At 43.9% G+C, this 13,710-nt stretch overlaps 1 protein-coding gene across 8 annotated transcripts in view; it reads left to right on the top strand.

Moving 5' to 3' along the window:
- The window catches only part of CSMD2 (CUB and Sushi multiple domains 2), a 322,375-nt gene that overhangs the window by 88,035 nt on the left and 220,630 nt on the right, over positions 1-13,710 (top strand). The window contains exon 1 of one of the 8 annotated variants that reach the window (XM_068657560.1): positions 464-610. The exons of the other annotated variants lie outside the window; for them this stretch is intronic. Coding sequence (XP_068513661.1) covers positions 595-610 — 16 coding nt within the window. The 5' untranslated portion in view covers positions 464-594. Of the gene's footprint in view, positions 1-463; positions 611-13,710 lie in introns of those variants that run through there. 8 annotated transcript variants of the gene reach the window in all.

A 13,710-nucleotide genomic window follows, 5' to 3' on the forward strand; every position in this document is an offset into this window, starting at 1 on the left:
GCAGGCGTTTGTTCTTAGCAGGTAACACACAAAAACCTTCAGAATTTGGTACCTTAGACAAACTTTGTAAACAACTTCCAAAGGGCAAAAAGCCAGTCTCAAGCTGGTTTGTAAACCCTGATTTTTTCTTTATTTCCAGTTACCAGTTTCTATTTACTCCTTTTTTGTTATGTGGATGAAACCGTTCTCATCATCAGGTGAATAGAGACCTGGCATGACAGTGGTGGCTCTGTTATTTTTCACAGCCATGGCAGGAACCTGTGGAGGTGCTGTTCAGTCTGATGCTTGCAGATGATGTCCAATAAATTGAAGTACAATGAAGACACTAAACCAGAAGTTTGCCCCTTGCAGTGTTCGGGCGTGGCGCTACATCAGGTGGTCAGGCACTCAAACAAAAAAATCTCAATTGGAAAATGAAGAAATAAACGTTAACAGCTGGGATAGCCACCGCTTCCTTGGGAAGCATGACGAGGGGCGCTTCTCTTTAGGTGTGGGCAATGTTCAGGTGTGAATACCTCCAGGTGCAGAGAGCTGCAATCAGTTCTGCTGCCAGCTGAGATGCAGCTCAGCTCTGAGTAACGAGAGCCTCTGGTGATGGCTGCAAGGTCAGGTAAGTCCCTCAATTCCAGACTTGGTGGTGGGTGCTGAGCACCCCTCAGCACAGGGAGGTGAGACGGGGGCTTGGATGGGGGGCTCGGGGTGTCTGCAGTGGGTAGGCAGGGTCTGAGGCAGCAGGGAGGCTGTGGGCTGGGGTTTTATGGGGCTGCTGAAGCTGCTGCTGCACCTCCTCGTGCAGTGCTTACTCCAGGAAACTTGTTGTGCTCATAATATGGACATGGTGGGATGTTTGGTGCTGTGACTGCTCTGTAAGCATCAACACAAGGGAAGAGCCACTGCAGTGTGGGCTGGGTGTCTGGAATACAGGGCAGAGGGCTGGATGTGGATGTATCCTTCCCAGTTCCTCTTCCTGGGTGCGTTAATGTTGTTCAAGGGCAGGATATGACCCCGTTCATTGAGTTTAACTATGTCCGAGCTCAGTAATAAAATTTTGTAATAAGGACTGGGTGTTTTCTGAATGTCATTACTGCTGTACCTCTGCAGACAGCAAAAATGGCAGAGCAGATCCCCTTCTCAATAAACATTGCGGCAGATGCATTGCTTTCCATTATGACTTCTGATTAAAACACCTCCCAAGGGAACCGGGGAAGGAAAAACCAACCTTCCTGTTCTTTTCTTTTTAGCTATACAAAAGATTTTTATTACTTAAATGAGCTCCCAGCAAGTCTGCCTTAATTTACTACTAATTGATTTTAAGACTTGAAAGCGGCAAAGCTTATTAGCATTTGCTGACTCAGCGAGAGCCCTCCCTTCCCCTCCCCTCCCCATGTACTGGAGGATGGAGTGAGATATTGACCCGTGCTGCTGCAGCACTAAATGAAGTTGAGGGAATATTAAGTGTCTCATATTGGCATTTGATTTGCATATGCAAACGAGATCAATCAGTGCAGACGCAGGAGAGCAGAAATAATGCCTTGCAAATAGGATCCAGTATCAAGCATCTAAACAAACATCAAGTGACACTTGCCCAGCTACAATATGGGGACACTTTGCTGTCAAGGAGGTCCTGCTGCTTCTCCCATCGCACCGCAGCTGCTCTGTGGATCAGTCCATTTTAGAGATGGGTGTTTGGAAGAGCAGAAAATAGTAAAGAAATTGCAAGATTTAGTATTGCTTCTGCTTTCCTGGCATTTTGGACTCGAGGGCTGTTTGTGCCTGAGATGCGCTTGCCAGTTCTGTGTTGCTGTACCTGCCTGTGCAGGTGGCAGGTGTCGAGAGTCGGTACCTTGATGTCTCAGCACAGCAGCACGAAGGTACCTTGTGAAGGACTCTGATCTTGTTTCTTTCCTGACAGACCTTCATTTTCCTCCCTTTTTGCTCCTTTTTTCTTTTGCATATAATAGAGCCATTTCTTTTCAATCAAGGAATCTATTTGCAGAACATGTAGTTGTTAGATGCGTTTGGTTTTGTTTCAGCATACATTTCCATAAAAAGTCACCACTAATGAGCTGTGTGAAAATTGCAGACTTGCTGCCAAGGCAATTTGGTTAAAAGGCTTGTCCGTCCTTCATTACCATCTCATCCTTACACGCACAATGTGCTCAAGCAGGTACAGCCATGGTGGCTACAGAAAGGCAGGTGAGATGCTGAGGGTGGTGTCTCTGGTCTCTGAACAAATCCTTCTTGCTGCTAATGCAGCTGCTGCTCTGTTTGGTTTACTTTCTGCTGGTTTCCCAGTTCCCTCATCAATGGATCAAGGCTATGAAAATTAGATATTCTCCAAAGCGTCTTCTCCAATTTTAATTATTGCCAGTGTGAGTAGTTTTTTGGCTGTTTTCTCCCAAATTGACCACCATTGAAATTCTGACTTCTGAAGAAGCTATGGGGCGGACTGCTGAAAATCCAGCCTAAAACTGTCTATATGCAGCGATTTAGATGCAAAAAATTAGCTTTAAGCTCAGCTTTCTCCATTAGTGGGAGACTAGTTGACTTTCGATTATGCAGGCAAGGCAATTACTGCAGAAAAAAAGAAGGTGATTGGGCTGGCCAGCGTTGCTTTTAGTGGCTTGCCCTGAACTGAACTTACCGCTCGTAGCAGTAATGGTCGGGAAATAGAAAGCAGTTTGCAGAGAGACTGAATGGAAGCCTGCTTGGCTGCGTAACAGAAAACCTATCCCACAAAATCCTCTGACATGTGCTGATTGGATCTAAGCTCCTGTGAGACATCTCCTCTCAATCCGTCCAAATCCACCTAGTCGGTGGATGGTAATTCCTTCCCCTTTTCTTTACCTGGTAGTATTTCTTTCCAGGTTTGAGATTAAAATGTCATCTGTCCAAGTAGAACCTGACTATAAATAAGTAAATAACTTCCAAGCAGCTTGCTGGGACTCATCTTACTGGAAGAGCCCTGCTCTACCGTAGCTCAAGCCGGGAGTTGCTGTGACTCCTCGTGGGTGGGTTTGTGTTTGCTCCATCAGCTCCCCTGAAGAACAGGGCAGGAGTCTCCTATCCTTTAGTTGCCTGCTTTACTCCTTTACAGCAGAGAAGTTCAGAACAAAAGCAGGTGATATATTAAAAATAAATAAATAAATAAAAGACCTGTATGTATGTATTCAGCCAGACAAAGTACCTTCAGGAAAGCTTAAACACCTGTGACTGTGTGCAGTACACCTCTTGGTTTAGGTTTTGCTCAGCTCAGCCTGAATCCATCTTAATTCAAATTAAATGCGTATGGAATTAACTTATCTCCACTTCCAGAAGTGAACGCACATGCCATGTGGTGATCTGTCTGATTACCATACGTTCTCACCATGAGAAATATTTTGATTCAGAAGGCAGTACTGATTAGCTGTTAGCCATTTGAGATTTAAAAAAGAGCACCTCCTCCTTTTCTTCCCCCAAAACAAATGTAATGGCTTTAAACTAAAAGAGGGGAGGTTCAGATTAGTTATTAGGAAGAAATTCTTTAATCAGAGGGTGGTGAGACACTGGCACAGGCTGCCAGGAGAAGCTGTGGCTGTCCTGTCCCTGGAGGTGCTCGAGGCCAGGCTTGGAGCAAGCTGGGCTGGTGGAGAGGAATCCCTAAATCACAGTCAAATGCAGATCCACAAGTCTATCCCTAGCAAAACTACCTGCATTGAAGGATGTTGGGCAGGTATTTTGGATTTTGCCTTGAAATACTGCTTTCAGCCACTGTAGGACTCACCAGCAGCAGTAAGTATTAATGGAGGGTGCTCTTTGTTTGTTTTGTACCCTCTCAGTTCCTTGACTCAAATCAAGGTGTTTTATATCTCCCTGTATAAACTCTTCATGCAGATATAAGCTACTTGAGAACAGCTCAGCTTCATATAAATAAAAAGAGGGTAATATATGTATGTACTACAGGATTTTCTTCAGATTTAGTAGTTTCTTCATGTCCTAAGTATCAGTTGCCTTTACAATTTTTGTTATTGATTACTGTATCTGAAATAGCAGGTAGGGGAAAAGGCATTTCCTTAAACGTGTTTGCAGCTTGTGTTTGGGAGATGCCACAGATTCGGGGCTGAGCAGAAGCAGTGATGCTTCATTCAGAGCATGAGCTGCTGCGGTGTGAGGAGAGTATTAACAGCAATTTTAGGGAGGTGGCAGGAAACAGTGCCTCTAACGCTGTCAACATCTAGATGAAAATGTACTTGTACATGGATATCTGCTTTACCATCCAGATCTGAGATGATTCAGTGGTCGAGGTGCTTGGGGCTGTGTTAAGGGAGTCTCGGAGTGCATCACCAGGACAGAAAGTGCAAATTGCTTCTTTCCCCAAGTATTAGGAATGGCGAGATGAAATGCTGCGGAAGGAAGGGGGAGAATCGGGAGCGGGGGGTTGTCGTCAGTCCGAGTTCATTGTTACCCTGATTATTATGGCAGATGTATCTGGAGATGAAATGGCTGGAGCATTCTCCCAGTTGCTTCGTGTTTATCAGCTGTCACTTCCTACAACGTCTTCTCAGGTGGGGAAGGTCACTGGTTTTATGCTATTAAGTCTTCCATATCAACTGCATCCTGTTATTAGAGAGGGAAAACAATGATTAGTCAAGCACAGAAAGGCTCGGTGATATTATTATTATTCGTAAGCATTGGGCCTGTCAATCAGTAATCCTTGAAATGTAGGGCAAAATGAATGCAACCTGGCTTTCTCTCACCTTGCAGAGGTTCTGATGTTGTTCATGTTGCTTTGTGGCAATGCTGTACCAACCCCTTCTTTCTCTAGAAGATAGGAAGCCTGGTATAGAATAAAGAACAAATAATCCAGCAATAAATATAATAAAAAGCTAAGTCAAACATACTATAGAGATGTAAAAGATTTATGAAAATTTATTCAACCTGTTCCCTTTGGCTAGATAACTCTGGTCAGTGAATAATACTTTTGATGAAGAAGTGAAAAGGTCACTGAAAATATTAAAATTTGATTTCAGCCACCCACCCAGGAACACATTTATGGAAAATTGCAACAAGTTCTGATTCATTCCTGAATACTGGTTTTTCACACATTCTCTTTTGCCCTGGCAGTATCTAATGCCTAATTATTTTCTAATAATCCTTTGCTTTTAGTGCAAAAACTTAACAGTGTTTAATTATTAGATATGTTGGTCTGATATGAACAGTGCCTGTTTGAATGAAATGGAACCTCTCTTCAACAGGATTAGATCAAGTTCTGATAAAAAAGAATTGTGCATCTTTTGCCCAGACGTAGTAGACAGCCTTACACATCCAGCGAGGCAGCAGACACGGCTTTCCCTGAGAACTGTCCAGTACGAACTCACAAGCACATCTCTGTTCATCCCGAACCTTTTAATGTGCAAATCACTGGCAATCCAGTTAGCTCCCAGTGAAGAGGACCCTTTTAGGAAATGTTTTCCTTCTGGGCAATGGACGCAATGATTGCAACCGTAGCTGGAAAAAATGTATGATTTCATTTTAAGTTCCTGATTTTCATCATTGCAGGCCCACCCCAGTGCTGTAACATATGCTGTATAAAGTTAATTATCAGAAAAAATCATTTAGTTTGTATGAGTTAAGTGTGTGACCTTTAATTTATGCAATAGATGAAAAGCAAAGTATGTGTCACTTATGGCACTTATTTCCTTAAGGGTAGATTTTTATTAGCTATGTCTGAATTTCCCTGTCATCAAATTCATTATGTTGGTTTTAGATTGGCTTCTCAAAGAAGTAAGCAACATGCAATTATTCCCTGTGTGTGGACCAACAATTTTTGACCCAGTATTTCAACTAAATTGAATATAGATTAAGTAGTGCAAAAGATGATTCACGTCCTGTGATCTTTGTGTTAAAATCACAACATCCAACAAAATCACCCCAGCCGTGACTGGTTTGGAAAGATGGAGTTTTTACAGCTAAAACAGTAATAAACCAGGGCTGCCAGCATCGGGAAGCTCAGTTGTATGATCCTATCCCGAGGCTCAACAAAAGAGATGAGAAGAACACCTCTGCTTAAAAAAAAAAAAAAAAAAAAAAAAAAGTGTGTGTGTGGGAGCAAACACACGAAAACCAAACAAGCCTTGCTGATTGTTTGATCTTGTCCTCATTTGTTCAGCTGCTTCATCCATTCCTCAGCACACAGACTTGTCTGGTGTTTTGCCTTGAGGAATGGCAAATGCATTCTGCTTGTACTTCTGTGCCAGCAAAGCCTGAGTGAAAATAAACAAAACCTGGCTACGCGTGCCTGTGACCCCTTGGATGCCGACCGGTAACTGCGCTGGGTGCTCCTGGAAGGCTGCTGTGCTCAGTCAGTTACAAGTAGCCTCAGAGGTAACTTTTTTATTATTTTTAGCTCCCACAAAAGCAAACGAATTGCAAAAGGACAGATACCATCTTGAACGTGCTGTCTGTGAGGTCAGCTGCTTGCTTTGATCAGCCCGTTGATGTTATTTTCTTCAGGCTGACACAGCTGTGATAGTCATTTGATTATTCTTGTTATTTGCATGAAAATTATAACTAGTTACTTGATAAAGTCACGGTGACTGCCTTCTGCCCCCAGGGAAGCGCTGTGCTATGCTTTATCTTGGAAATTTCACAGTGAGAGATCTCATCTGTAAGGATGTAACTGAACAGTTGCTTTTCTCCATTTCGCTTCTCTCACCGGAGCCTTCTTCCACCCTGGCCCCAGCTGATTGACAGACCAGGTCTTGCAGAGTGCCTTGCACTCAAAGGATTAACTTTTGGTGCAGTTTTCTTATTTGACTTGCAGCATTTCTGGCTGTCTTGCAGTGATAGAGCTGCCAGGCTGCTGCAGGTGGAGGCTTCGTCTTCTGGCTGGTCTTGGCCTGGGTAAGTGGGGAGTTGGCTGGTAGACGTGCACCAAGGGATATTTGTTGAGCTCCTGTGCGTTTGCAGAGCTGTTCTTTTCCAGAGGTTCTACCCATTTCTTTCTAATCTTCCAGCTAGTTTCAAGGCCAAAGCTTGTGCAAAACTTGTGCTAAGCACAATGTACGAAAGTTGCACAGTGCACAACCTGTGCTGAGCTTAATAAAGGAATGCACAATTTCATCTATGAGTAGCATTTTATAGTGGTGGTGTTAATCCAGGTGTCTGTCTCCTCTGATGAGTCAGGTTTTCATGTCCAGGTATTATTGTACTGGGGATTACTGACTCCAGATGCTCAACCACATGCCATTAGCGTGTCACAGCCTTGTTGTCCTGTGTGCAGCCCGGCAGGGCGCTGTGCACACCTTAACATACGTGCCCGGACAGCCACATACGTACATGCAGCCTCACTGGAACAGCCTCCAGTCTGGAAGGTGCTGCCAACATTTTCTTTCCAAGAAATCTCCTGCCAACACCCTAAATCATCTTCTGGCACTTCAGTCCATTTAGATGTCCCAAAACAGGGAAAAGTTGTCTTTGTTACTAAATTGAGTTTTTGTCTCCTTTGTATTTAAAACTTTGAGGTCCTCAGCTCCTCTTTGCATCCATCTCTAACTGGGAAACGTGAGAGTTCATTCAAAATATCTCTTTGCCAAGGAGATATAAATACACAGTGCTTCTTCAATATTGTGGCCTCCATTCTTGATAATCAGCAATTGAGAATGGAGGACAGGGAACTTGGCAGGTCTGTCATTGCTTCCATAAACAGTAGGGATGTCTGGATATTTCCAGCTTAGCACAAAAAAGCTCATAAAGAGGTTATAAAAGATAAAGGGTTTTATAAAAAGCATTACAATGTCATTCTAACTAATCCATTAGAGCTTACTGCTGCAAGAAGTGGCTACTTTCTGAGCATTTTTCCTTATGTCCAATATTTTTTTTAGATTACTCTTTCAAATATTTATGCACAGTGTTACACCTGAACTAGACCTAATACACATCTTGGAGGGGAAGAAGTATAACTTTCTTCTATGTACTAAGTTGTGTACGTGAAGATACCTCTATTTTTTTATTTATTTATTTTTTTAATGAAATACATTAATGTCATGGCTGGTTTTGTTTAGCCTTATGGAAGAAAACTATTTGCATGAGTATTTTTTGTATTTGAAACATGAACTTCCTAATAGAAGTGGCATAAAGGTAATTCCAAAATTATCCTGCGGCTCTCCAGAAGAGAGCAGTTTGTTCATCATGCTGTCACAAATTAAGTGTATTTTTCAGTGTCATAGACAAAGATTCGGGTCCCAGAGTCTCTCAGAATTAACCTTTCAGACATTGCAGCGTTTCTTAATTCTCTGAACTAATGCGGAGGAACCTTCATGCTAATTAAAAATTCTTGCAGTCATTGATCTCACCGTTACCCAGTTCCTGCCATGTAAGTGCTCATCCTATAAAATTAGACCAGCCTTGGAGAAACAGTGGGAGGAGAAACGAGTTTATGCTAGGATATTTCATATTGGGATGTCATTAGCAGTTGTGCTCTGTTGTGAATGCATCACAGTTGTCCATAAATGCTTTTTGGACGCGTTCTGCCTAAGCTGTTTTCCAGCACTTTCATCTCTTCTCATTTATGACGTCGGTGTCCCCCTGAGCTGGCAGCCTGCTCGCGAATTCAAGGCATAGAGGAGAGCTGATGGAAATGGAGAGGTCAGGAACGAGTGCTCTGCTGCTTGAGTTGTGGCTCCCCGAGTTGGATAAAAGAAGTTTGCATTTGAGTAAGAGGGTCGTGATCCTGCTGCCGTGCACCCTTTGAAGCCGCTCTCTGAAATGAGAGACTGCCACCGTTTGCTATGCTTATGAGGAATTTAAAGTGCACTTGTAGCTGGGAAGGGTAACTGAAAGTTGTATTATTCATCCTGCCTCAAATCAGTGGCTCCATTTATATATCAGAAGATGATTTCTCTGGCTGTTGATGCTCTCCTTGACCTGGGATCTGGAATGTGAGTTAAACTGAGCTTGTACCTCTCAATGTGCATTGTCACAATCTTCTGCGTAGAAGCCAAATTAAAAGGAAAACTTGAGAGTTGGAAAAAATCTGTTGTTCTTCTGAGACTGTAGGTTGCAGTGAAAGCATACAGGCTGTGCTACCTCCTAAACAGATCTATTTTTGTGTGTTTTTTTTTTTTTTTTCTGGTACAAGTGAAGCATCCATTATCGGGAATCCCAGGAGAACTAGTTCTAAATAGAGTTCCAGCCTAGCTGACCCTGAGCTGCAGGTAATACCTAAACGATGCTTTGAACATGTAAAATATTATATAAATGCCACATGTTGTTAAGCTTTGTTGTCTCTGCTGTGGAATATATCCAATTTAACTCAGGTCTCGGCTAGCTTTCTAGCACTTGTAATTCTCGTCACGGCTGCAGCCGTACTGGGGAGCAGCCTGGTGGGATGGAGCTTCGTGGGGCTGAGCCCTGCTGGGCTCCGCATCCCACTCCCAGCTCTATGGGCCCTTTGGGGTCCATGGTACCCCAGTACTAGGGTTTGTAGGGAGGAGAATGCTCCACAGCCTCTGTGGGAACTGGCTGATGGCTCCAGAAATAAACGGGTTGTAGGACAATAACAGTTTTTTTTTTTTTCCAGTCTTCTAATGGTTCCCTTCTGTCTTGCTTGCACAAAGGCTTCCCTGTTTTCAGTCAAATCTTCCTGCGTTTACAGAAGCAGGTGGGTGGATGTCTTTAAACATTGCTTAAGTCTTTGGATCGCTCCAGTGTAAGCGATGGGAGGAGTGCCGCGCGGCGCCTTGTGGTCACAGCACTTTGGGGTTTCTCACTTCAAGGCAGTTCACAGCATCCTGAAGCTGCCTGAACTTGGCGTCTGGTTCAAGTGTTGCGCTGTTCAAGTCCACACTTTAAAAGTTGCTCTGGTGGAGACCGACAAAGGCTTTTGCCGTGTGGAGTTCATTAACGAAGAGACACTTATATAACTTTCTCCCTCCTTTGTGGGATGCCTGTAACTTTTATGAAAGTATTTCAGGTCCCAAACGTCTTTTAAGATGCCAGCAGGAGACGGGCATGAGAAATGGCCATAATCCCGAATGTGTGGCAGTTGAGTCCAGCGGATGCTTTGTGTTTTTCAAGAATGAGAAGGTTTAATCTTCAACCAAAGCAGCCTTTTTCTCCTCCTGCTCAGATCTTAGCTTGCGCGAGCCACAGCCTGCTGTGCTGCTTTGGAATTTATTTAATAGCTCGGTTGTTTGGACATGATTAAAAATGTAATGAATGGAATGAAGCAATAATAAGATGAACAGCTCATAAAGGGGTTTAGTCTAAAAATATCTGTTTCAGCACAGCTACTGTAGCGAAGACAGTGGCAGCAGTCACAGAAAAGTCCACTGCATGAATCCCTTACAAGTTCCAGTGAGCTATTGCTGAGCATGAGGCTGATGCATCAGCCTCTTTAGTTCATCTTTTACAATGGGCCCTGTTTTTTCCACTCCAGTGTTGCTTTGGCTTCCCAGTGCTTTTCCTCTGACTGCCTGATGCAGACCTCCAGAGAAAAGGGTTTTTCTTTTTTAGGTTGAATTGCATATCAGATAGGAGCTGGGTAAATTCTCCTTTTCCAGTATGAGAATTTGTAAGTGCTTTGCCTGGATCTGTTCTGGCCGTTTGAAGGGTTCAAGAGCTGGAGACTGTTCAGACGAAGCTTTAGTGTTTTGTTAATAGAAAACATTCAAGGTCTAAACTGTTAGTCACAGAAGCTGGGAGCTGTTCTCCCCTGTGGCTGAGAGGTTGGGGAAAATGTCTGTAATAAACAGATTTTGTTCTTTCACCTTCCTCTCAGCAGCTGTAACATCTGCAGCAGAGAAAGTAGGGCGGGGTGGGTGAGTGCCCACTTGATGCTCCCTGGATGAGGTTCAGGAAGGGTTTGTCACTGAGCATCTTTACCCTAAGAGAGCTCAGGCTTGCTTTGTGTGTAAACAGCACAATTAAAATGTACCCAGGCAGAATGGAAATAGAAGGACCTGCGTTTGAGCCGTTTTGCTGAATGCTTAGTTAAGTGTTCATCTTTTCCTCCTTGGTATTTGCTTTTGGGAAGCTAACACGGCGTTTTTATGGTTACACTTCAGCTCTTTCAGTGTGATCTTTCTCCACGTAGATTTGTATCGCCAAGGCCAAAACATTCAGCTTTCAAATGTCAGTGATGTCGACTTTAAACAACAGGTAGCTCTGCTCCTTGTAATGGAACAAGATTGAGACCAATTCTGAGATCCTGCGGTATCTTATTTCCCAGGCTCGGGCCCAGTCCGTTCTCTTTCATTAATGTGCTCCGAGTGTCCTTTAAGGCAAATCTGAATCGTTTCCATGACAATATTTATAGAATAGATGCCTTTCTTGTAGCACATCTGTATGGATTTTTCATTTGTAACATCTTTTCACATCAATTCCCGGTATATTCAAGGTCTCAGTGAAGTGTTTGGACCATCACGCCAGTCCAGAGTGACCTTAAATGAGCATCTCTGCGTGGATGTAGGCCTAGCCTTGGAGTTCAGCTTGTCAGTACCAAGGAGATGCATTTCTGCGGTTTCCTTGAGTAAAATGGAAGGGCAGGAAGATTGATGGTGTGACAGGTGGCCTCCCCAGGTTCCCTGCATCCTCAATCTTGTTGTCTTTAACTAGAGAGAGGTGTTTGTTTGGGCTAACAAGTTGTGTGGCTATGCTAATGCTGTAGTAAGAGCTGTTGGGTTTTGTTTCTCAGGCTCAGCTCAGCCACCACGCTGCTTGGAGGAGTGCTCGGCAGGTGGCTGGACCTTTCCCCTTCCCTCTCAGATACATATGCCAGTGCAGAGGCCTCAAAAATGAATGTTAGTACCCAAAACTGGCAGGCAGGCTCACCTTACTAGCCTGGCAGCATGTAAGAGGTGCACAGCACAACATGTGGATGGTCAGAAGGGGCGGCAGGGCAGTTGTGCTTGCTGTCGTGCTGTGCTTCCCCTCTACTGGAGGAATTTTTCTTGACATCCACCCTGAACTCTTCAGCTATGATTTTTGCCTGGTGCTGCTCTTTTTTTTCCTTTTTTTTTTAAAAAAAAAAAAAAAAAAAAAAAAAAAAAAAACAAAAAACTAGTCTTAAGGGCACTTTCACCTTCCCATCTGCCTTAACTTTAGCTTGCGTAAGTGTTCTTTTAATGTCCATTTAATAGGTTGGGATGTACGTATGGGGAAAGGGCAGGTCTGATCACCCAGCTCCACAGCATCCACCTTTGTGTAACAGATGGGTAAGGTTTTGAAATCATAATAAGCTCATGCTTCTGAATAAATTCAGGCACTGGGGAGATCCCATGTGGGGATAAAAACTTGTTCTCTGAGATAAGTGCATGTTAGTGCATAGCTTGCAAAATTATGCTTGTGGCAAATTTTGCAGGATAGGCACCTGTGAATTTAGGAAACAGGACTGAGCCCTAGGCGTGTTTTCGTGTCATAATTAGATTGCTTCAGCTTTGTTTTCAGTGAAGAGGATGAAATTACTTTCTAGATTTTTTTTGATCAGTTATGACCGCAAATTAATAATGTATCTCTGGTGCCGGAAAGCAGAAGGCTTCCTAATTGCTACCGCAGCTCAGGGGACTCCTGTGGCACCATCCTGAACTGTCTGTGCTTTCTGCTCATCGATAGGAGGTGTCTGCAATGGGAGCTCAGCACTCCTGGCTGCTCTTACAGTTGAGTAGGAGAGTCAATAGAAATACTTCACCTTTCCTATTTTCAAGGGCATTTCCCCACGAACTGTGTGATTTCACTTACTTGGCCTTTGTACTGCGCTGTAAGGCACCTCCTAGTTCGTTATGCCTGCAGGATTGGCCCTAGTGTGGTACCGAGTCACCAAGCTTTCTAAAAAAGTACAGAAAAGCTGACTGTAAAGGGAATAAATGAGGAGAAATAAATTGTGAAGGCAGTTTAATCATGGCTAGGTTGTTTCTGTGTTTTCTTTAGGGGGTGAGCCAGACTTGACGTGGTTTGAATGGAAGCTGAAGCAATTGGAAGCTGTGAATTACAGGTGTTTCTGGTCCCACGTGGGGGGAAATGGGCTATTCGTGGCTTAATCTCAGTGCAGTTGCAGGCTAACTCAGTTTGGTTTGCTTGGGAAGACGCATGGACTACCACTCCAAGCAGGTACAATCCACGCCTGCTCCTCCAAAGGCTCCAGAAAGCTGGGAGTGAGGAAGGAAAGATGTGTGGAAGCCACTGGGAACAAAGGAATTGGAGCTGCCACTGGTGTGACGACATCTCAGGTCTGTGTTTTAGGGCCTGGTGCTGTGTTAGACCTGAGGAGCCCAAATCCACTGGGTTCCCTCCTGAGGCTGCTGCTGCCCCATGCACTGGTACCGGCTGCTTCCAGAGAACTGGCCTAAAAAATCTGGGGGTGATAAGTTGTGGTGAATGCCTTTCCTCTGCTGTGAAATATTTATTGAAACAGATGTAGTTGGCTCCAGTTCCTGTTTCTGGGTAATCAGCCAATAGCTCGAGAAGATCAATACGCAGATAAACAATGGAGACTCTAAAGTTGGAAGAGGCTTTTTTTAAACAGAACAAAGAGCCTTCCTTGTCCAGGGACACTCTCCAGCAAAACGCAGAGCGGATCAACACTGGCACCCAGTGTCTAGATTGAATCGGCTCGAATCTGGGTTTCCAAATCTGGCACCCCTTTTTCAAGCTGACACCCTGGCTTTGGGTCTGGTGTGTGCAAAGGAGTGAGGTGCTCAGCCTGGTAGGCAGCTGAACTCCCTGGGGCTGTGC

This window comes from Anas acuta, chromosome 21 (assembly GCF_963932015.1).
Source record: "Anas acuta chromosome 21, bAnaAcu1.1, whole genome shotgun sequence".
Classification (NCBI taxonomy): domain Eukaryota; kingdom Metazoa; phylum Chordata; class Aves; order Anseriformes; family Anatidae; genus Anas; species Anas acuta.